The 23,222-nt window shown below is 38.5% G+C and overlaps 2 protein-coding genes across 20 annotated transcripts in view; one reads left to right on the top strand and one right to left on the bottom strand.

The window, feature by feature from the left end:
• RCHY1 (ring finger and CHY zinc finger domain containing 1) overlaps positions 1-1,683 on the bottom strand; it is a 41,519-nt gene extending 39,836 nt beyond the window's left edge. For all 4 annotated transcript variants that reach the window (XM_005555044.4, XM_005555045.5, XM_065545086.2 and 1 more), the window contains exon 1: positions 1,584-1,683. In XM_005555044.4, coding sequence (XP_005555101.1) covers positions 1,584-1,673 — 90 coding nt within the window. In that variant the 5' untranslated portion in view covers positions 1,674-1,683. The remainder of the gene's footprint in view (positions 1-1,583) is intronic.
• Positions 1,684-1,831: 148 nt separating this feature from the next.
• The window catches only part of THAP6 (THAP domain containing 6), a 29,237-nt gene continuing 7,846 nt past the window's right edge, over positions 1,832-23,222 (top strand). For 4 of the 16 annotated variants that reach the window (XR_012434860.1, XM_074039870.1, XM_074039867.1 and 1 more), the window contains exons 1-4: positions 1,832-1,908; positions 2,821-2,920; positions 4,161-4,368; positions 8,346-8,471. Coding sequence is in view for 11 of the 16 variants with exons in the window: in XM_074039870.1 (XP_073895971.1) it covers positions 2,841-2,920; positions 4,161-4,368; positions 8,346-8,471 (414 nt within the window). In the remaining 5 variants the exon portion in view is untranslated. Of the gene's footprint in view, positions 2,382-2,820; positions 2,921-4,160; positions 4,369-8,345; positions 8,472-13,291; positions 13,424-14,343; positions 17,427-23,222 lie in introns of those variants that run through there. The other 12 variants (XR_012434862.1, XR_012434861.1, XM_074039871.1 and 9 more) reach the window with 10 other exon arrangements.

The raw sequence follows: 23,222 nt of genomic DNA, 5'->3' as shown, positions 1-23,222 counted from the left end.
TTACAGCAAAACCACAAGAATAGCCTATAAATGTTATTTTCAAATACACTCCTCCCATTCTCTCTTAAATCCACTCGAATCCTGACCTCTCCGCTAGAACTCTTCTTGTCAAGATCACCAGTGACCTCTTCCTTGCCAAATCCAAAGAGCAATTCTCAGTTATCTTACTCAAACAGCTGCATTTGACCTAGTTGACCACATCCTCCTCGAAATGCTTCACTTGGCCTCTGGTATTTAAGGGGTGGGGGTGGGGGGGCGCAAAACCTGTGACACCCAGGGTGAAGTATCTTAGTGCTATGATACACAAATCTAGTTGTGTGGTTTATGGGGGGCAGGCAAGATGTTAAATTCCGTTTTAGACCTCAAGTTTTAAAGAGTAATAATACATCTCAGTAGAAACTGAATCATAAGGATAGCATTCAATTTCCTTACACAACATTTGGTGGCTGACCAACATTTTTAAGGAGCTTCATCCAGTGCAGTGGAGCAACGTTCATCAAGCCATGACCTACAGAAAAGAGTTTAGGATGCACGTAGAGGCCTGAGACTAGAACTTGCTTCTAATAATGAGGCAATGACCAGCAAGGCTGACTTGTGAAGTGAAAGGACAAAAAGTAATAATACTCAGATTAATAGTAACAGTCATGATATTAGTAATAGATGATAGATAGTAGTAATACATGATAGTAATAGTCATGGTGGTATACATTTACTACTCATTTACTTCAGGGAATGCACCCTGTTAGACACCATACATGCCCTTTAGTATATAATCCTCATACACTTTTATGAAACAGGTGCTATCATCTCCATTTTACACATGAGGTAAAGAGGAGCAAGCTAAAATCACAGTTATTAAAGAGGAGAGCTAAGATTTGGGGAAAGGGTGGTTGAGGTTCCAAAGACCAAGTTTTCTAAGAGAAATTTTTGTACTGTTTCTTGCAAGGAAAATCCGGAAACTTCAATTGAATACGTATCAATTTAAAACAAATACAGATTAAGAAGTTTTCTCAAAGTAACAATACAAGCTCATTAGGCACTTTCCTATACATAATTTTCTATTTAATGGCAATTACATGATTGTCTTCTTTTTTGGGACACATGTTTTTTCCTACATAGGTCTGAACATACGCATTGCCTCTAAAATGAAGCTGGCAGGCTATAAAACTTTACTACAGGAGCTGAAATCGTATTCGGGTTCTCCACCTGTTTATTTCCATTATCTCCACTTCCATTATTTCATCACACACCTGAACGGAAAACCCAGTACAGGCCCGGGGCTGCCTCAGTCTACTTTAGCAGCAAAAGACGAATAAGCCCACTGGCAAAGAGACCACTGTGCAAGCCTAATCACTTCCCAAGAAAGAAGGGTTTTGCTTTCAACATACGAAGCAGGTAGGAAAGGTGGGGCTTCATCGCCTTGCCAAAAACGTTCTCCTCAAGAGGAACCCAATTCCAGGTGAAAAAGGTATCCTGAAAAGCAGGTTAACCTCAAACTTAAATCCAAGCCTAACCGGCTGCCCAGCCCGCCCCAGCCCAGCCCGGAGGAAGCTTGTCGGGGAAGAGCCCATAGAAGGCGTCACCTTCAGGAGACATCCTCTGTCATAGTGCTCGCAACCCCGCTGCCCTCGCTCTTGACCGCTGGCGCCATCTTCCCGCGCCGTCGCCGCCATCTCCTCCACCGCCCCTCACATTCCACCGATCCTTCCCCCAGGATAAAAACCACGCCCAGAGAAGCTGCGCCTCTCTAGCACACCCCCTCCCAGCCCCAGCAGCCACCAGCGCCAATATGGCTCCTAAGCACGTGACACGGGGCAGACGGATTTCCGGTTCCCGGGGCCACGAGGCGGAAGCGAAGGCAGACGCAGTGTCCGTCGTTGACGTTAGTCGTAGTCTTCGCTGCTAACGGTAATAACTCTTAGGTTGCCTGTTTTTCCCCCCATCGCTACCCGCCCAAATCTCAGGGCGTGGTTCGGCGCGAGGTGGGCGGCAGCGGCGCGGAGACGCCGGTTGGCGCCTGAGGAAAAGACGCTCACTAGGTGCATCGTTACCTGTGACGGGCGGCCCCTCCCTCTCTCCCTCCGGTGGCGGGGAGCCTGGAGAAAGGGGCGGAGTTCGGCCCGGGCCTTGGGCTCATCGGGTCCCGCGCGCCGCTCCTGGATGCCAGGGCACTCGCTAGCACCTGGAAGTGCTTCTTGCTTCCTCCTTTTCCCGTTTACTTGCTGTTCATTCAAAGTATGTACTGACATTCACTATTGCCAGTCACCAGCTAAACCGTAAGGACAAAAAGTAGGAAAAAATAGACACACTCCACCATGACCTCATGGAACTAAGACTGGTGGAGGAGGAAGACATTAATAAGAGCGATCACTGCAATAAATGTAAGATTACAACTTGGAGAAGTGCTAGAAAGAAGTGTGTGTCCTGTGAGAGCTAATATTAGAGCAGCTCTGACAATCTGGGTGTCAGTCATGGAAGGTTTCTCTGGCGAAGCAATGCAAGCTGAGAGCTGAAAGATGGGTAGGAGTTAGTGTGCAAAAGGCTTTGTGGCACAGAGAACATGGTACCTGTCAGAAGGTGGAAGGGAAATGTACAAGCCAACAAAATTGAAATCAGACTCGGGGCACATAGCTAAATATGTTTCTCCTTATTAAAGAGTCAAGACCCTGGAAAATGTTATAAGCAAAGCTGCAGGTGTTAGAAGAAGATACTTGTCTTTAGCTTTCTAACCTGATTTCATGTTTCCTAAAACACCGGGAAAGGGAATCTATTCCCCTTCAGCTTTCCAGTTACTGACTCAATATTCTAATTTTCTTTCAGCTCTGTTATGAGTTGCTAAAATGGTGAAATGCTGCTCCGCCATTGGATGTGCTTCTCGCTGCTTGCCAAATTCGAAGTTAAAAGGACTGACGTTTCACGTGTAAGATTGTGCTGTAGTTAAGCCAAATACTTTGGCCATGTTATAAAAAGCAAAAGACAGTTCTGCTTGTCTTCAATTTTGAACTTTAGTTCCCGAGTCCTTTTTAAATAACCTGTTTTTAAAATTTGAAGTGACAATGTGATACCTTTACATGTTTATAATTTAGTTTAAAAGTTTTAAGATACTTTAAGATACGAGAGACTGGTTTACAAAAAATACCGTTAAGACTAACTTTTGCTAATATTATTACTTTGTATTTTATCATATCACCAAAGAAATTCAATGTTGTTTACATATAGTTTACAATCTGAATGCAGGGGCTTTGCTCAAATATATTGCCGTTTCTATTTAGAAATAGATCAAGCATAGGTTATACAGAAAAAATATAAATTACAAGTTCAGACCAAGGGATCTTTAGCTGTGTTGCAAATAAATCAAGATGATTTTAGTTTCATATTTTAGCCATTCTCCTGAGAGCCGTGAAAGAGTAAGTGAAAGAGTAGTAAGATTTAATAATTGTTCACTTGTTAAAGGTTTATTTTGCTGCTTTTGTGCCAGGCACTGTGCTATGTGTTAGAGAAAGATCTCCTAGCTATTTGGTTAGATATAAAGAAATCAAAAAATGAGCATATATATATATATCCTACCTTATTTCAGAAAAATTTGAACCAGCTTGAAAATTGAATCAGATATGGCTATTGGCCTTCATATCTCTCAAAATAGCTCTGATCTCCAGAACTCCACACTCTGCAGCTATTCTCTGCATTCATTCACTAAGTATCTGTAGACCTGCTATGTATTAAATGCTGTACTAAGCAATTTTCTGATGCTGACAGAAGAATGGAATTACAAAGGGCCCTTTTTATCGAGGATAAATTGTGGATATCATTTCAGATAGGAAAAGGCCCAAGTGATAATTCTTTTATCATCTATAGATGAATAAATACTTTCAATTGTGGATCTTACTATAAGATGCTAAATATCCATTGAAATTTTTCGTCCTTATAATATGAGAAAAATTAAAATGAGGGCCATATATCTGCAGCATGATTGGCAGAAAATCTGAATATTAAAATGGAAAGTTACCAAAGCATGAATTATGGTTTCCTAAATACTGTAATTCTCAAGACTAATAACAAACTAGTTAACGAATCAATTTAGTCAGTTGTATAAGACAGCTTTAATTCAATTATGTAGCAATAGTATTTGATTTTAAAATATTTTTTTGATTTTTTTCTAGATTCCCCACAGATGAAAACATCAAAAGGAAATGGGTATTAGCAATGAAAAGACTTGATGTGAATGCAGCTGGCATTTGGGAGCCTAAAAAAGGAGATGTGTTGTGTTCGAGGCACTTTAAAAAGACAGATTTTGACAGAAGTGCTCCAAACATTAAACTGAAACCTGGAGTCATACCTTCTATCTTTGATTCTCCATATCACCTACAGGTTTGTTTATGAGATACTATTTACCATCATTGCTCACTTTTTTTTTTTTTTTTTTGAGATAGAGTCTCACTCTGTCATCCAGGCTGGAGTGCAGTGGCATGATCTCAGCTCACTGCAATCTCTGCCTCCCAGGTTTAAGCAATTCTCTGCCTCAGCCTCCCGAGAAGCTGGAATTACAGGTGCCCGCCACCACACTTGGCTAATTTTTGTATTTTTAGTAGAGACGGGGTTTCACCCTCTTGGCCAGGCTGGTCTTCAACCCCTGACCTCGTGATCCACCCTCCTCGGCATCCCAAAGTGCTGGGATTACAGGCGTGAGCCACCACGCCTGGCCATTGCTCACTTTTTATGATACTATTTGCTGCTCTCGCTAACATTTTTATTGTTTGCTTATTCATTTGAAGTCCATTCTTGAGGTTTTAAATTTATAGACTGCATCTTCAACTTTTGTAATGTGTAGTAGGAGTGTTTTACCAGTAACCACTCATAAATATTTGTACATTACTAATGTTTGATGAAATGGACTGACTTTAGGAATTAGCATAACTCAAGATTTTTGTCTAAAAATTGAAGTTAACGTAAGAAGGTTGAATAAGTTTCCTTATTTTAAACAGGACTAAAATGAACATTATTGTAGCTGGCTTATATCCTTATTTCCTTGAACTAAATTCTGCAAATAAAATTGTTGGATCAAAGACTATATACACTCTTTAAAGATTTGCTTTTGATAAAGATCTTCCAAAGCCTCATAAGAAGGTTGAGCTGATGTTCCAAGTTGGCAGTCCTTAACACTGGGGTAGAAGTCAAGAGCAGAACTACTAATAGGACTAAAGTACTTGTAAGAGCCACATACATGGAAGCGTAAAGTCTAGGTAGGATCAAAAGGAAGAAAACCAAAAAAGAGATACGAGCACAGGAGAAGAAAAGGTCAGGAAAAGAAAGAACAGTCGAATAAGTAAATGCTAATTGAATTCTGTGTTTTTTTCTCAGTAATATTCCCATGGATTGGCTGCCTCACCCTCAGTATCTCTCTTGACTTTATATACCTAAAAGTGAATTTCCAGAACCTATAGATATTGATTGATTGATTCCAATGTGGAAAATTCAGGGAGAGCCTCCATTGAAAGGGATCTCCTTCCTGGCAGTTAAAAACAAGAGAAGTAGCCAGAAGCATACCCGCTCCCATGCAGTCCTGGTCACTTGGCTGCAGTTGGTCATATTGTAGAACCTGAGTGATCAGGTAGAGAATGCCTCACTTTCTTCCGTACTAATAAATATACAGTATCTTGGGAAAGTTACTCTAGGGCTTTTGTTTTTTCCTACCACCAAGGTGTCATCTAGCTGTAATGTTAAGAAGACCTTAAGAAATACGGGCGTAATAAATCAAGTAAACCATAAGTTACTAACTTTTAAAAAACTATTGATTTTCTTATAACAAATAAATTTTTCACTTTAGAAAATAAGATTATAGAAGCAAAAATAAAATAATCACATAATCCGTAGATAATACTGTGAACACTTTTATCTGTATCTTTGTAATTATTTACAAATATGCTTTATATAAATTCATCTATATTTATATAGATAATCTTCTGGAAATAGAATTACACGGTATACCTTTTCCTTTATTTGCTTTATTGGGTTTTTTAACATAGTGTGTACTGTGTGCCAGGCGCTATTCCAAGTATTTTACATTAATCTATTAACTCAGTCCTTGAAAGAACCATGTCAGGTAAGTACTATTATTATTTTCATTTTATCACTTGAGAAAACTGAGGCCCAGAGAACTAGAATGCCTTCTCCAGGGTCACACCGCTATTAAATGGCAGAGGCTAGATTTGATCCCAGGCATTTTGGCTTCAGAGACTACTATTAACTACTACTCTCCATGACATTAAATATTTTCTTACAACCATAGCTTTCAAACTTTAGTCTACATAAGGATTATCCAGTGAGTTTGTTTAAAATACAGAATCCTACATCTTCCAGAGAATTAGATTCAGTAAGTTGGAGTGTACTTTCTAACATCCCAATCTGTTTGTGCTGCAGATCTATGGATCACATGTTTAAGAGAAACCTATATAGACCATCACTTTTTTAAACTAAACTTTATATTGAAGTAAAGCATATTTATGGAAGAGTGCTTATAAGTGTACAAATCAATGTGTTTTCACAAAGTGGGTATACTCATGTCACTCCCCTCAGACCAAGATATAAAACATTACAGGTACCCCAGAAGCCTCCCTCACATGCTTTCCCAGTCACTACACTTGACTTTATCACTGTCAGTTATATACATGGAGTCCTGTCTACAGTATGTACTCTGGATTTTTTAGCTCAACATTTTGTGTGATTCATCCACATTGTAGCATGAGATACTGGTCCGTTTATCTTCTTTGCTGTATAGTATTGTGATGTACAAATAAACTAATTTCTTCATTCTACTATTAATAAATGTTTGGGTGGTTTTTCACATTGGGGCTATTATAACTTGTGCAGCTCTGAACATTTTGGGGCACGTCTTTTGGTCCATTTATGTACACATCTCTATAGGGTATATATATGCTTCAATTAGAAGAGGAAATTACTAGGTCCTGATGATGTGGATGTTCAGCTTGAATATATATTGCCATTGTTTTCCAAAGTGCTTTTGCAAATTTATAGTCCCACCATCAGCGTATAAGAATTCCTTTGGTTCCATATCGCTGACAGTAGTTAGTGGTGTCAATTATATAGACCATATATTACTGACCATATAATAGTTGATCCTACATATGAACAATAGTATATGTAATCAGTCTTCAGTATTGTGTATAGGCTGTCATCTTTCCTTATTTTAAACAGGACTAAAATGAACATTATTGTAGCGGGCTTATATCCTTATTTCCTTGAACTGAATTCTGCAAACAGAATTGTTGTTGGATCAAAGACTATATACACTTTTTAAAGATTTGCTTTTGATAAAGATCTTCCAAAGCCTCATTAGAAAGCTTGCACCAATTTGTCACCCTACTAGCTATGCATAAGAATGTCTACCTACCCTAATCCTTGGTATAAGTGGTATTTGTAAACTTTGCTAAAATTGATAGGCAAAATGGCATCTTATTGTTTTAATTTATCTGTGAACACTCGTGCATGTCTACATTTTTTCATGGGTTTATTGGATAAATGTACTGCTTTATGAATTGATTATTCAGGTCCTCTTCTATTATGTTTTCCTATGCTGTTTTGTAAAAACACTGGATATCGAGGATACAAATCATTTAACTGCCATCTACATTGCAGTTCCTTTTTTTTTTCCCCTTTCTCCCACTTTCCTTCCCAGTTACTTTTTATTGTTTGTCTTCAGTTCTAGTTATGGCATAGGTTTATTTTTTTTGAAATTCAAGCTTTTTTCAATGTAGTCAATTCTGTATTTTCTCTTGTGTTATATGACATTAGCCTTCCTCCCCTTAAGATTATATAAATAATCTCTATATTTTTTCTACCACCTATAGTTTTCTTTTTTACATAAAATTTCAGTACATGGAATTTCATTGTGGTTTATTATATATAAAGGATACAACTGCTTTTCTTAATTAGTTGATTTTTACGTGATTTGTGGCCTTATGTAGAATGCCACCTTTATCCTAAAGGCATCTATCTACTTGATCTGTTTCTAGGTTTTCCTGTCTAGTCCTAAAAAAGGAGCATACTATTTTAATTATTGTTACTGTGTATTATATTTTTAATAGCTTGTAGGGTGTATCCTCCTACACTCTTCCTTTTTAGGAAAATTTGTGTTTTCAGATGAACCTTAGAGTTGTTTTCAGGAAGTTCTTTTAAAATTATCTGAGTGGAATTTACTGACTTTTAAAAGCAATTTCCATGAAAAGAAATGTGGTATTAACTTCACTATACAAAGTTAAGAAGGAATAAAAATGTAACAAAGGACAAAAGTATCTCACTTGATGATTGTTATTAACTATTCTTAACAGGGGAAAAGAGAAAAACTTCATTGTAGAAAAAACTTCACCCTCAAAACCGTTCCAGCCACTAACTACAGTCATCATCTTGTTGGTGCTGCCTCATGTATTAAAGAATTCCAATCCCAGTTCATTTTTGTAAGTAAATTACTTACTGAGCTCATGTTAATTCTTTTAAGATGAATATGTCCTCTCCATTAGAATCAAATTTTTCAGAATCCTAGCAAAATCTAGGGGTTAATATGTAATATCTACAAATAATATTGCTTCCTAGAATCATAATAATTTGTATATATGCAACATCAAAAGAGAGGTAGTTAATCCTTTGCTTACATACGTAGTTCATTGAAGAAAGCTTTTTGCAAGGATATTTCTACCAAGGAAATAATTATTCTCTCTAACTGCTGTAATTTCCATATGAAATATGTAATAAAAAATAGCTATTTCTCTAAGTTTTCTCAGTCATACACATACAGAGTATTCAAGCTTGCATTTATTTATTCATCTCATTGCTTATTCATGTTAGAGGCAGGCATGGAATCTAGATCTCTTTTACTATCTTGATTAACATGGCTTTATAATAATTTATTTTTGTGGCTACATAGTATGTGTGTATATATATAGGACACATGAGATATATTTAGGTATACAATACATGATAATCACATTAGGGTAAATAGGGTATCCATCACATTAAGCATTTATCCTTTATGTTACAAAAAAATCCAATTATACTTTTAGTTATTTTTAAATATATGATAAATTATTGTTTTTATTTTTAAATATATGATAAATTATTGTTGGCTATCGTCACCCCATTGTACTATCAAATACTAGATCTTATTCAGTCTGTCTAACTATATTTCTGTACCTATTAACCATCCCCACTTCCCCGCATCCCACTACCCTTCCCAACCTCTCATAACCATCATTTTACTCTCCTATCTCTGTGGGTTCAATTGTTTTGATTTTTAGATCCTGCAAATAAGTGAGAATATATAATGTTTGTCTTTCTGTGCCTGGCTTATTTCTATCCATGTTGTTGCAGATGTCTAAATCTCATTTTTTTAATGACTCAGTAGTACTCCATGGTGTTTAAGCACCACATTTCTTTATCCATTCATCTGTTGATGGACACTTAGGTTGCTTCCAAATATCGGCTATTGTGAACGGTCTGCAACAAACATGGGAGTGCAGATATCCCTTTGATATACTGGTTTCCTTTCTTTGTGGTATACACCCAGCAGTGGGATTGCTGGATCATACAGTAGCTCTATTTTAGTTTTTTGAGGAACTTCCAAACTGTTCTCCATAGTGGTTGTACTAATTTATCCCAACAGTGTACAGGGTTCCTTTTTCTCCACATCCTTGCCATCATTTGTTGTTGCCTGTTTTAGGTATAAAAGCCATTTTAACTGGCATGAGTTATTTTGTCATTGTAGATTTGATTTGTGTTTCTCTGATGATCAGTGATAATGAGTTCCTTTTCATATGCCTGTTAGCCATTCGTATGTCTTCTTTTGAAAAATGTGTATTCAGATGTTTTGCCCAGTGTTTAATCAAATTTTTAGATTTCTTTCCTGTTGAGTTTTTCGAGCCCATTATATATTCTGGTTATCAATCCCTTGCCAGATGGATAGTTTACAAACATTTTGTCCCATTCTGTGGGTTGTCCCTTCACTTTGTTGTTTCCTTTGCTGTGCGGAAGCTTTTTAACTTGATGTGATCTCATTTGTCCGTTTTGCTTTGGTTGCCTGTGCTTGTGGGGTATTACTCAAGAAATATTTAGGCCGGGTGTGGTGGCTCATGCCTGTAATCCCAGCACTTTGGGAGGCCAAGGTGAGTAGATTGCTTGAGCTCAGGAGTTCGAGACCAGCCTGGGAAACATGGTGAAACCCCATCTTTACTAAAAATACAAAAAAATTAGCTGGAGGTGGTGGCATATGCCTATAGTCCTAGCTGCTCAGGAGGCTGAGTGGCAGGATCACTTGAGCCCAGGAGATCAAGGCTGCAGTGAGCTTGATCGCACCCACTGTACTCCAGCCTGGGCAACAAAGTGAGAACCTGTCTCAAAAAAAAAAAGAAATCTTAGCCCAGACTAATGTCCTGGAGAGTTTCCCCCAATGTTTTCTTGTAGTCGTTTCATAGTTTGAGGTCTTAGATTTAATTCTTTAATCCATTTTGATTTGATTTTTGTATACTGTAAGAAGTAGGGGTCTAGTTTAGTGTTTCTGCATGTGGATATCCAGTTTTTCCAGCACCATTTATTGAAGAGACTGTCTTTTCCCCAGTTTATGTTCTTGGCGCCTTTGTTGAAAGTGAGTTCAGTGTAGGTGTGTGGATTTGTTTCTGAGTTCTCTTTTCTGTTCCATTGGTCTGCGTGTCTGTGTTTAGGTTTATGGCATCTTTAACTTATCACAGGCTATGTTAAAGTATTATTTCCCTTATATACAAAAATCTTATATACTTTCATTTTTCCTTTCTCAATCTTTGTGCTATTGCTGTCAAGCATTTCACTTTTACATATGCTATAGACTTCACACCATATTGTTATTTTTGTTTAAACAGTAAATTATTCTTTAAAGATATTTGGATAATAAGAAAAAATCTGATATTATCCATGTAGGTGCCATTTCCAGAGCTTTTCATTCCTTTGTGTCTGTCCATATTTCCACCTGTTATCATTTTGCCTGCAGGATTTATTTTAACATTTCCTATAGGGTAACTATGCTGGGGATGAATTCTTTTAATGTTTCTATTTCTTAAAAAGTTTAAGCTTCACTTTTGAAAGATATTTTTACTATGTAATCAAATTCTAGGTTAACAGTTTTGGGGGCCGGGGCAGTTGTTTTTGGTACTTTTGAAGATGTTGCCCTACTGTATTCTTACATGCACCATTTCTTTTTTTTTTTCCCCCAATTAATTTTATCTATCTGTACTGTAGTACTCATCACTGTATATTATTTTACTATTATCTTCTTTTTTTATTATTATTATTATACTTTAAGTTCTAGGGTACATGTGCATAACGTGCAGGTTTGTTACATATGTATACTTGTGCCATGTTGGTGTGCTGCACCCATCAACTCGTCAGTACCCGTCAACTCGTCATTTACATCAGGTATAACTCCCAGTGCAATCCCTCTCCCCTTCCCCCTCCCCATGATAGGCCCCGGTGTGTGATGTTCCCCTTCCCAAGTCCAAGTGATCTCATTGTTCAGTTCCCACCTATGAGTGAGAACATGCGGTGTTTGGTTTTCTGTTCTTGCGATTGTTTGCTGAAAATGATGGTTTCCAGCTGCATCCATGTCCCTACAAAGGACACAAACTCATCCTTTTTTATGGCTGCATAGTATTCCATGGTGTATATGACATGCACCATTTCTAATGAAAAATTTAATTAGGCCGGGTGCGGTAGCTCAGTCCTGTAATCCCAGCACTTTGGGAGGCCAAGACAGGTGGATCACGAGGTCAGGAGATCAAGACCATCCTGGCTAACACGGTGAAACCCCCTCTCTACTAAAAAATACAAAAAACTAGCCGGGCGAGGTGGTGGGCGCCTGTAGTCCCAGCTACTCGGGAGGCTGAGGCAGGAGAATGGCGTGAACCCGGGAGGTGGAGCTTGCAGTGAGCTGAGATCCGGCCACTGCACTCCAGCCTGGGTGACAGAGCGAGACTCCATCTCAAAAAAAAAAAAAGAAAAAGAAAAATTTAATTAATATCATACTCACCTTTTTTCTCTGTACCTAATACTTCTTTTTTTCTTTGCTTTTAAGAATTTGTCTGGTTTTTAAAATTTTTTATTTATTTTTGGAGACAGGATTTTACTCTGTCACCCAGGCTAGAGTGCAGTGGCACACTCACGACTCACTGCAACCTCAACCTCCCAGGCTCAAGCAATCCTCCCACCTCAGCCTCCTGAGTAGCTGGTACTTACAGGTGTGTGCCACCATGCCGGACTAATTTTTATTTGTTTTTGTAGAGACCAGATTTCCCCATGTTGCCTAGGCTGGTCTCAAACTCCTAAGCTCAGGCAGTCCCCCTGCCTCAGCCTCCCAAAGTGCTAGGCCAGGCATGAGCCACTGCTGGACAAGAATTTTTGGTTTTTCTACTGCTTTTGCCTAATCTGATGGTGATATGCCTTGGTTTCATTTTCTTCATATTTCTTGTGATTAAGTTTGTTGAGCTTTTTCATTTATCAGTTTATAGTTTTTATCCAACTTGGAAAAATTTGGGCCATGATTTCTTCAAATGTTTCTTTCTATCCCAATTTGTCCTCTTCTTCAGGAATTCTAATTACATGTATATTGGGCTGTCTGAAATTGTGCAACAGGTTGCTGATGCTTTATTTTTTTTCTATCTCCATTTCTCTCTGTAGTCCATACTGGATAGTTCCTGTTGCTATAACTTTCTATTCACGAAATCTTTTATTCTGAAATGTTAAATTTCAAAAAATACACTGCCATTCTCTCCAGTGTATTTTTTTACCTCACATATCACAGTTACCTGTAGATATTCTATTAGAGTCTTTTTAATATATTTTATGTACTTAACTTTTTGAATAGATGGAGTACAATTTTAACAACTTTCTTAATTATATTGTCTGCTAATTCTAACATTTGTATCAGTTCCAGCTTGGTTTCCGTTGATTGATTTATCTCTTCTTATGACTAATGTTTTCCTGCTTATTTGCATGCCTGGTAAATTTTGCATGCCATGAATTTTGAGTTTTAATTTGCCAGATGCTAGATATTTTTGTATCATGTTTTCTTGAGCATTATTCTGGGGTACAGTTAGTTAGAAACTGTTCGACCCTTTCAGATTTTACTTTGTTTGACAAGACCATTTTGTATACTTAATGTCCATGAACCATGACATTTTCGAGTCCGGCTAGCGGGAATAATGGCTATGCCCCATGAGCATAGGGCATTCCTAATCTCTGGTTGTTCTTTCCTCAGCCTTGAGTAGTTTCCTCACGTTCATGTGCTGATCTTACTCCATGGAATACTCAAGGTGGAGCCTCTGAAGATCGCAAGTTTTTTCTGTGCAGCTCTCATCTGTCTAGTACTTTGTCCTGTGAACTGTAGCCACCTTGGTTTCCCTGGATGTTTTGCACTACCTCCTCAACTCAGTCTGCTAAGCTCTGCCTGGGTTTCCCTTCCTTGCCCTGAGGCCTAGAAACTCTCATGCAGTTAGCTGGAGCAGGCTTAGGTCTTACCTCTTTGTTTCCCATCTGTCCACAATACTGCTGTCCTTGCCAAATATCCATTATCTTAAAAGCTATTTTTTTCTGTCTTTAGCCTTGTGTTTGTTCTTTGAGGTAGGGGTCAATCCAGTGTCTATTACTTCATCTTGGCTGGAAATAAAAGTCTTCTCTGCTAATTTTAATATTAAATAACAACTTTTCAAGATTATTTTATAGTACCTTTATAAGCTATGTCAGTGTTATTTTCCCTATTTTCAAATGAAAAAGGAATAAAAGCATACCCAACAAATTTAAGCATAACCATAGTAAACACCGAGAGGAGTTGTCTCTTAAAAATTCCAAAACCAGAGTCCTGTCTAAATCCCTAACACCCAGCCTGAGAACCTGTTGCAGTACTGCTTTCCTGTCATATCTTATCAAATGCAATAGCCATCCAATAAGTAACCCAGCTAAAAATTTAAATTTGTTTGATAGGTAAAAATTAAACTTAGCAGCACCACATTGAAGGAACAGAAGCTGTAAAGTCCATTGCAAGTGTCATGCTATTCATAGAGATAAGTGCTTCCCGTCCATAATATTCTGCAGTCCTTGTGTATGCCTGGCCTTAGTAAAAGAAGGGAGGCCTTTAGCACCCTAAATGTTGCTTCTACCCCCATCTTCTTCCTGTGTTCCTTAACCTCTAAATATCACCAACTTAAAGATGTTCTCTAAGCATTGTAAATGAAGAAACAGCTCAGACCTAGTTATAAGCTTTTATCCAACTACATGTCTGTCTGATTAATAACTTGGTGTTTATATTTTTAGGAACATAGCTACAGTGTAATGGATAGTCCAAAGAAACTTAAACATAAATTAGATCATGTGATCGGCGAGCTAGAGGATACGAAGGAAAGTCTACGGAATGTTTTAGACCGAGAAAAACGTTTTCAAAAATCATTGAGGAAGACAATCAGGGAATTAAAGGATGAATGTCTGATCAGCCAAGAAACAGCAAATAGACTGGACGCTTTCTGTTGGGAGTGTTGTCAGGAGAGCATAGAACAGGACTATATTGCATGAAATAATTTCATGTTGTGTTCTACCTAAAATTGTCATTGGTACAAATTTTTATAAAATCTCATTTATCATCACTAAATGATATACATCATTTAAAGTGCTGCTTTGGATTCTCTGGAGCATTATGCATTATAGTTGTTATCCAAAGACTTTTTTGAAAATATGCAGAAATTTGTGGTAATTATGTATTTGTGTGACTTGTGACAATTATGTTTTATAGACCTACACTAGTGCCAGGTCACTACTGTAAGATGTTAAAATCTCAAGAAAATTTCACAGAGCTAAAGAAATGATGTCAAATTAGTCACATTAAGCTATAGTAGAAGGAATTGGACACTTCTCCAGCAACATCAGATTTTTGGCTTCAAAGGAGTACCTTTACTTACATGTGCTTTATGGTAAGTACATTGAATTTTACTTTAAATGCATTTTACTACAAAGCACAATTCATTAATAATACATATCCATCTTGGATTCAATCCAAGGTGCTTTAGCTATCAGTAATACCAAAGGATCTTTTTACAAGGCTTCCTGTGGTATTGACTCTGAGAATAACACATGGTGAAGATCTGTTGGCTTTTAAAATTGTTCAGAGCCAATTTAAGAAGACCCCTCGTGAAGTCTCAGTTTTCAGTACAGTACATCATTCCTCCTCACTAGGAGCACTTTGATGTAAACCAGAATAGCTTTAAAAGACGAAAAGGGTCATATATCTGATTTTTAAATGGTTAGTTGCTCTGACAGGTCTGAACACTTTGCTTCATGACTATTTCATCATAAAGGTATATCTTCAAAATCTGAATGCCAGTACTAGCTCTATACTTTTAATACTGCTTTGTATTTTATATATAAAGTAGTATTGCTGACATTTTTTGAAAATACAAAATATAAAAGAAACCATTAAAAATTAATAATTGTGGCTCTTCCAGTTGAAATAGGAATTGGAGAGAAGGGATTAGAATATTTTAATTAGGGAAGTAGATTATTGTCCAAGGGCTTTTATTTAGAGAAATGAGTAATTAAAATAGCAGCTTTAGAATAGCTTCTTACTGAATATGCAAAGGAATAATTCCTTGTTATTTCCTAATTGATCCAAGTCTCATAAATTTAGCTTTTGTCATAATTCCTTACCCAAAACAACTGAAATTAAGAGTCATAAATACTGTGGGTTAGAATAAAAAGCATTTGCCGAACCAACACTCTACTTAGAAGCATGTGTACATACATGAACCTCATTCAGAAGTCCATGCTGTAGCAGTTAGAATTTGAGTATCAGCCGTTTCACTGTAGTAACAAAAATTGAATTGCATTTTGTGCTCATTTGTTTATTGTAATTTTATTTTTGTTACATTAATATTAGTTAAGATATGGTCACTTGAATTTTTTGTATTTAAGAATTTTCTGTTTTAATGCATGTTACACTTTTATGTAGGATTCCACACCTTCCCTCTAAACGGGATTTAACCCACATCTGCAAGATCAGCGTTATGCTAAGAGGAAATCACTGAGGCCATATCTTTTTACAACCTGAAAAAAAACTAGTAAAAAGGTAGTTTAAAAAGGCCAAGTGGTGGCTCATACCTGTAATCCTAGCACTTTGGGAGGCCAAGGCAGACAGATCACTTGAGGTCAGGAGTTCAAAACCAGCCTGGCCAACATGGTGAAACCCCATCTCTACTAAAAATACAAAAAAAAATTAGCCAGGTGTGGTGGCACACTCCTGTAATCCCAGCTACTTGGGAGAACCGAGGCAGGAGAATTGCTTGAACCCGGGAGGCAGAGGTTGCAGTGAGCCAAGATCACGCCATTGCACACTCCAGCCTAAGCAACAGAGCGAGACTCTGTCTCAAAAACAAAAAAAAAAAAAAAAAAAACTCTTTCATTAATTACCCATTATTTATTTTAGTTACCTAATTTTGAGTTCATAAATGAACACCCTAATGGAAAGTTTGGATATGATCTTAGGTTTTATGGAGATGTTTTCAATAGAGATTATTTTTCCCTCACCCTATTTGTGAGTATATAAATTAAAGTAAGTCAGTGGACAGTGGAGAAAAGTAAGAGGGTAGATCCAAACACAGTATGTCTCAATTCTAGCACTCTACTGGCTGCTTAGAATACACCAAACCTGGAAGACCTTTCCAAGAGTAAAATCCCAGTCTGCCACTATCAAAATTGCCACAGTCGCTTTTACTACTTGCGTTCATAGTAGACTCAGCACTTCTTTTTCATTGGACCTAGTATAACTGAGAAATAAATAACTGTGTGCAAAATATTGGTATCGTTAAGGACCCAGAGCTGCCCATTTTCTCTTTATTCTAATAGGAAAATAATTACTGATAGAAATCTGAGATTTAAAATAGGGTCCTCCCTGCTGCTGCAAACAATTGCCTAAGCACGGTATGTATCTTAGTCCTCTGTTCCCAGAGATTCCAACCTAACCCAGGAAAGAACTGTGCTGTATAAAGCAAAACCCAAGTCATCCCCCTCCAGAAGTTTCTCTGGCAGCCAAGGCTGACCCTAAGGGTTCCACTTTGCTTTAAAAGCTAGGAGTGGCCTCTAGAGCCAGGAACACGTTAATACAACAGTTCAACCTCAGCACCAAGTCAGGTCTGAAGCTCTTGATATGTGGAATTTTTCTGTATATCAAGTTCAAATTTCTGGAAATAGACTTTGGTTGCTAATGATAATTAATTTATACCATAGTCTGTAATTTGAGAAAAGGTGAAATGTATTAAATATATATTTAGTTTTAATAAAAAGATAAAATTATTACAGAAATAATTGATAGAAAATCTATTATTTATTTGAAAAATAAAACATTTTCTCCAGTAATGTGTTATGTGGTTTTATACATTGAGTTATTCAATAAAATGGGCAGAGAAAAATGGAGAGTACATACATAGAGGTTTTGCTCTAATTTCTCCTCCACAATAACTCTAATATGGGGTCTGCAAGCTTACATGACCCACATAGCAGGCCAGCTTTCAGCACAACATGGACCTACCATAGAACCCTCTTCTGTTTTGGCCCTCACTCAAAACTGTCAGATTTGATGTCATCTAGTATATAGAGGAGAGCAGCATTCCTAGGTGTGAAATTTAGAACCCAAAGAGGCCCATCAGGCATTGTGCTTTCTTCTTCATAGTGGAACATACAAGTCGTAATAACTTGTCTCTTACGTTAGGGGAGATGTCGTAGCATGCCCTAGATCACTGGATACTTCTCCCTCAAAATTTTACTGATGTTTTAGGCCCCTGAATTTCCTAAGTTTTATCTCACCCTCTGGAGCACATGTGCCTTATCAAGGCCTCCAATTAACTAGTCCTCCCATTGGATTAACATAATCCATCAGTAGAGTGAACTAAGTGATTTTCCATAAAATGTCTGTCTGGTCTAGACTTCTTTCAATTATAACAGAAGCAAGATCATTAACGTATAAGCCTTGGGGACAAGACCATATATGTATACTGTCATTTTTTCCATGTGAATGTGGGCTGTTCCTGATCCTTTTCTCTAATAGGGATGGAAACCATGCACCCAATGGTTGTATAGCATCTACCCATAGACATGTTAATCTGCTCTGACAAAGATGCCACATCTGGCACAGCAGCTGTAATCAGGGCTACTAGTTGGTTGAATTTTCCTTAGTCCAACTGTCATCTTGCAGGATCTGTCTAAATTTTGCAGGGGCCAGAATAGTGAATTGAATGAAGAGAGATGGTGGAGGCCACCATTCATGTCTATCTTATATGTCTGTAAAGGTAGCACCTTAGTGAGCCCCACAGAAAACTCTGAAACTGGGGTAGTACACAAAAATGAGTTAACATAGGCATGAGAATGCTATCCTTGGAAAGGCCTGCAAGGTTGCAAGGTTAGTTCTTGAGTGGCATCTGGAAATTTGGATTTGGGGAGGGCTCCCACCATCCCCTATCTGCTAAGAGTAGTTCACTGTGCCAGACTGTTTGTACAGACAATGTGGTTTATGCGGAACACCTACTTTCCTTCTGGGTGTCTGGATTTGAGAATCTGTTAGGTAAAAGGGACCTGTGTGACCAGCCCCAAATAAAACTTTGAACATTGAATCTTTAATGAGCTTCCCTGGTAGACAACATGTGTATTGTCACAGTTCAGTGCTAGAAGACTTAAATGTGTCCTGTGTGATTACACTGAGGAAGGACTCAGAAGCTACACCTGGTTTCCTCTAGACTTTTTACCATGTGCCTTTTCCCTTAGCTGATTGTGCTGCTGCTTTGTATCCTTTTGCTATAATCATTACCTTATGTACAACTATATGCTGAATTCTGTGAGTCCTTCTAGTGAATCATGAAACTTGTGCGTGCTCTTGGGGACCTCAACACAGATGTCCTTCCAAACTCGTCCTGAGTTAGGGCAAAGAAGCTATATTAGTCCGTTTTCACGCTGCTGATAAAGACATACCCAAGACTGGACAATTTACAAAAGAAAGAAGTTTAATGGACTTATAGTTCCACATGGCTGGGGAGGCCTCAGAATCATGGCAGAAGGCAAGGAGAAGCAAGTCACATCTTACATGGATGGTGGCAGGCAAAAAGAGCTTCTGCAGAGAAACTCCCAATTTTTTTTTTTTTTTTTTCAAACCATCGGATCTCATGAGACCCATTCACTATCACCAGAATGGCATGCGAAAGACCCGCCTCCATGATTCAGTCATCCCCCACTGGATCCCTCCCACAACACATGGGAATTATGGGAGCTACAAGATGAGATTTGGATGGGGACACTCTGTAATCTAATGCTCTCAGTAATGAAGAATTAGTGATATGTCAACCAACTTCAGAGTAAAACTGCTCTAGCACGTCCCTCTAGTTATGAAAAGATGCATTTCCCAAAGATCTGTTGTATGTCGGAGACTTACTATGGTATTAACCATAGTTAACATAATAATATATGTTAACTTACTGTGGTGCTTACTTTAGTACTAAGTACTAAGGTACTTTTGTACCTTTTGCGTTAGATTCAGTGTAAACTGGGTAAAGATGGAAAATCAGACATGAGCTGGTATAAAACCAGGCAGTCTACAAAACTATCGAGACATCTAAAACAGTACCTTTCTGTACATTGCAATCTATCTGGGTACCTACATCATACCTGACAAATTTCTCTGTCCTAGCTCCACTTCTATTGATTGTATACCCTTAACATCTCTCAGATACAGCCCCTTTCCCACTCAATCTCTAGGACCATTTCCTTGGTTTAAGCTGTTATTTCTTAACTTGATTGCTGCAAGAAACTCTTTGGTCTCCCAGTCTCCAGTCTATCTCCAGAGGAGTTTTTCTAAAATGCATATATCAATAATTACATTAATCACAAGTGATCTAAAAATCCCAATTAAAAGGCAGGGATTGTGAGACTGGATTAAAAAGCAAAGCCCAGGCTGGGCACAGTGGTTCACACCTGTAATCCCAGCACTTTGGGAGGCCGAGGTAGATGGATCACCTGAGGTCAGGAGTTCAAGACCAGCCTCACCAACATGGAGAAACACCGTCTCTACTAAAAATACAAAATTAGCCAGGTGTGGTGGTGCATGCCTGTAATCCCAGCTACTTGGGAGGCTGAGACAGGAGAATCGCTTGAACCTGGGAGGCAGAGGTTGTGGTGAGCCGAGATCACGCCATTGCACTCCAGCCTGGGCAATAAGAGCAAAACTCCATCTAAAAAAAAAAAAAGAGAAGTCCAATCATTTGCTGGATACAGACAGTTACTTTATTTTTTAATTTATTTTATTTAGTTAGTTATTTAGACAGGGTCTCGCCCTGTCCCCCAAACTGGAGTGCAGTGGCATGATCACGTCTCACTACAACCTCCACCTCCTGGGCTCAAGCGATCCTCCCACTTCAGCCTGCCGAGTATCTGGGACTACAGGTGCACACCACCATGCCTAGCTAATTTTTGTATTTTTTGTAGAGACAAGGTTTCACCATGTTGCTCAGGCTGGTCTTGAACTCCTGGGCTCAAGCAATCTGCCCACCTCGGCTTCCCAAAGTGCTGGGATTACAGGTGTGAGCCACTGCGCCTGGCCGCAGCTAGTTTACAAAGAATCCAGTAGGTTAAAGGATAGAAAAAGATACCCCTTTGATAACACTAATCAAAAGAAAGTTGGGGTAATAATAGACAAAATAGATTTCAGAGTAAAGTATATAAACAGGGAAAATGAGGGTTGTTTCATAATGATGAAAGGGTCAATTAAGAGGATATACAGTCCTAGTATTTATGCACCTAATTAGAAAGCTTAAAATTCATATGCAAAAACTTGCAGAACTGCAAGAAGAAATAGATAAATTTATACAACAGTTGTCAAAAAATATATATATGAGTATGGTCAGAGCTGAAAATAGTCCTGGAGGGAGAGGACCATGGTCTCAGAAATCTAGGGGGGCACCAAAACTAATAAGGACTGTGAAAGAATAGTGCCTCCTGCAAAGATGTCCGGGTCCTAACCCCTAGAACCTGTGAATATCACTAATGTGGTTTGGCTCAGTGTCCCCACCCAAATCTCATATTGAATCGTACTCCCATAATTCCCATGTGTTGTGGGAGAGACCTGGTGGGAGAAAATTGAACCATGGGAGCGGTTTCCCCCATACTGTTCTTATGGTGGTGAATAAGTCTCAAAGGCGGTGATGGTTTGATAAAGGGAAACCCGTTTCGATTGGCTCTCATTCTCTCTCTTTGCTTGCCACCATCCACTTAAGATGTGACTTTCTCCTCCTTGCATTCTGCCATGATTGTGAGGCCTCCCCTGCCACATGGAACTGCGAGTCCAATTAAACCACTTTCTTTGGTAAATTGCCCAGTCTCAGGTATGTCTTTATCAGCAATGTGAAAATGGACTAATGCAATCACGTTTCTTACATGGTAAAAGAGAGTTTGCAGATTTGATTAAATTAAGGATCTAAAATATGGAGAGATTATCCTGGATTCTCCACGTGACTCCTTACAAGAGACAGGCAGGAGAATCAGAGCCCAAGGAGATGTGACTATGGAAGCAAAGGTTGTGGTAGGTGACTATGGAAGCAAAGGTTGTGGTAATGAGCAGCCATGAGCTAAGGAATGTGAGCAGGCTCTAGAAGCTGGAAAAGGGAAGGAGATTAATTCTCCCAGAGAGCATCCAGAGGGAATGCAGCCCTGCTGTCCCATTTTAGATTTTGGACCTCCAGAACAACTGTAAGATAATTTGTGTTGTGTTTTACTCCACTAAGTTTGTGGTAATCTCTTACAATGGCAATAGGGAACTAATACTAGGCTAAGACAGGATCAGAGAACCAAGCCAAGAAGTGGGAGCAACTGCAAAGTTAGTCAAATGTAACAAGAGGCAAAGAGAGAATCTAAAGGAAAGATTGGTTCTGGCTTGTTATGATGAGCCAGATAGGGCATGGCACATGAGTAGACAGCCCCAGTTTGGGAGACAGCATTAAAAAATATCCTGAAACGCTCAAAAGTTTCATATTCCTCTAGCAAGGGACTCTGGACGTGCATATACAGTGCCCCAAAACAGGAAATTACGTACATGACCCAGATTGTAAGATTCGAGATTCTCAAAAACAGATAAAGGTGAGCTGAACTAGGAAGCCCTGTGTTTCACAGCCTCAGTATCGTTAAAAAAAAAAAAAAAAAAAAAAAAGGAACATAAGAATGTCATTGGAGTGGGCCAGGGAAACCTGGCTTGTGCCTGAGAAGATAAATTCTACTTGTAGAGGGCCTGATTCTCTGGCCAAAAGAAAAAATATTCTATCCCTAAGAAGATGAGAGGTATAATTGGCTCTTCCACTGGACTAATGGGGAGAGAGAAGCCAAGTTTCTAAAACCTAAAGGCAAGCCTGGGTAGGGCCTGAGCCATTGATGCCACTTGTTGACTACTCTCTTCATAGGTCTCATGATTTTACTTTCACATTGCTGCCTCAACCTTCATTTAATATTTTAACAACTGTCACAGCTCCCTTTGGAGAACATGCTCAGGATAAACAACTGTCCGCCTGCTGCCACATCCCTCACCTTCCTGCTAGCTGTGCTTCTGATCATAGAATTGTGCCTGATGCAGAGCAGGAGCTGACAGAGATTGAAATGAAAGAACAAAATGTTAGATTAGGACCAGGAAACCCAGAGCAGAAGACCTACAATTTGTAATCTAAGAACCACATGAGGGTCCATGATGATCCCTAGTCACAGCAGTTGAGGAAGAAATGCTGAGAACCGAGTGCATTCAACATTTCCACACATACTCTTCAGGAGCTAGGAACTGTAGGCCAGGAAATACACTAGGCATTGGAGAAACAACATAGATTCACTTCCTGTCTTCAAGGAGATTACACACTAGTATGAAGTTCCAAAAACCATAATCCAAGGATACCAGGGAGCACAGCCTCATATCTCAAGACAATGGGTTCTTGAATTCAGCCTAATGCCTTTGTCTTCATTGTGCACTACTTTATTGGACAACACACATGGCTCAATAGATTTATACCACAGCATCTTGCAGTTTAAGTGTTTGGGTCTATCATTTGATATCGGTCTTCTCAGATACATAAAGAAGTTTACAGACTAACATATTTAATGTAATAACCCATCACATACACTGCTTTTGAAGC

Source organism: Macaca fascicularis, chromosome 5 (genome assembly GCF_037993035.2).
Source record: "Macaca fascicularis isolate 582-1 chromosome 5, T2T-MFA8v1.1".
In the NCBI taxonomy this organism is placed as follows: domain Eukaryota; kingdom Metazoa; phylum Chordata; class Mammalia; order Primates; family Cercopithecidae; genus Macaca; species Macaca fascicularis.
Note: the sequence above shows the minus strand (reverse complement) of the source record. Positions and strands in the feature narration are given on the sequence as shown.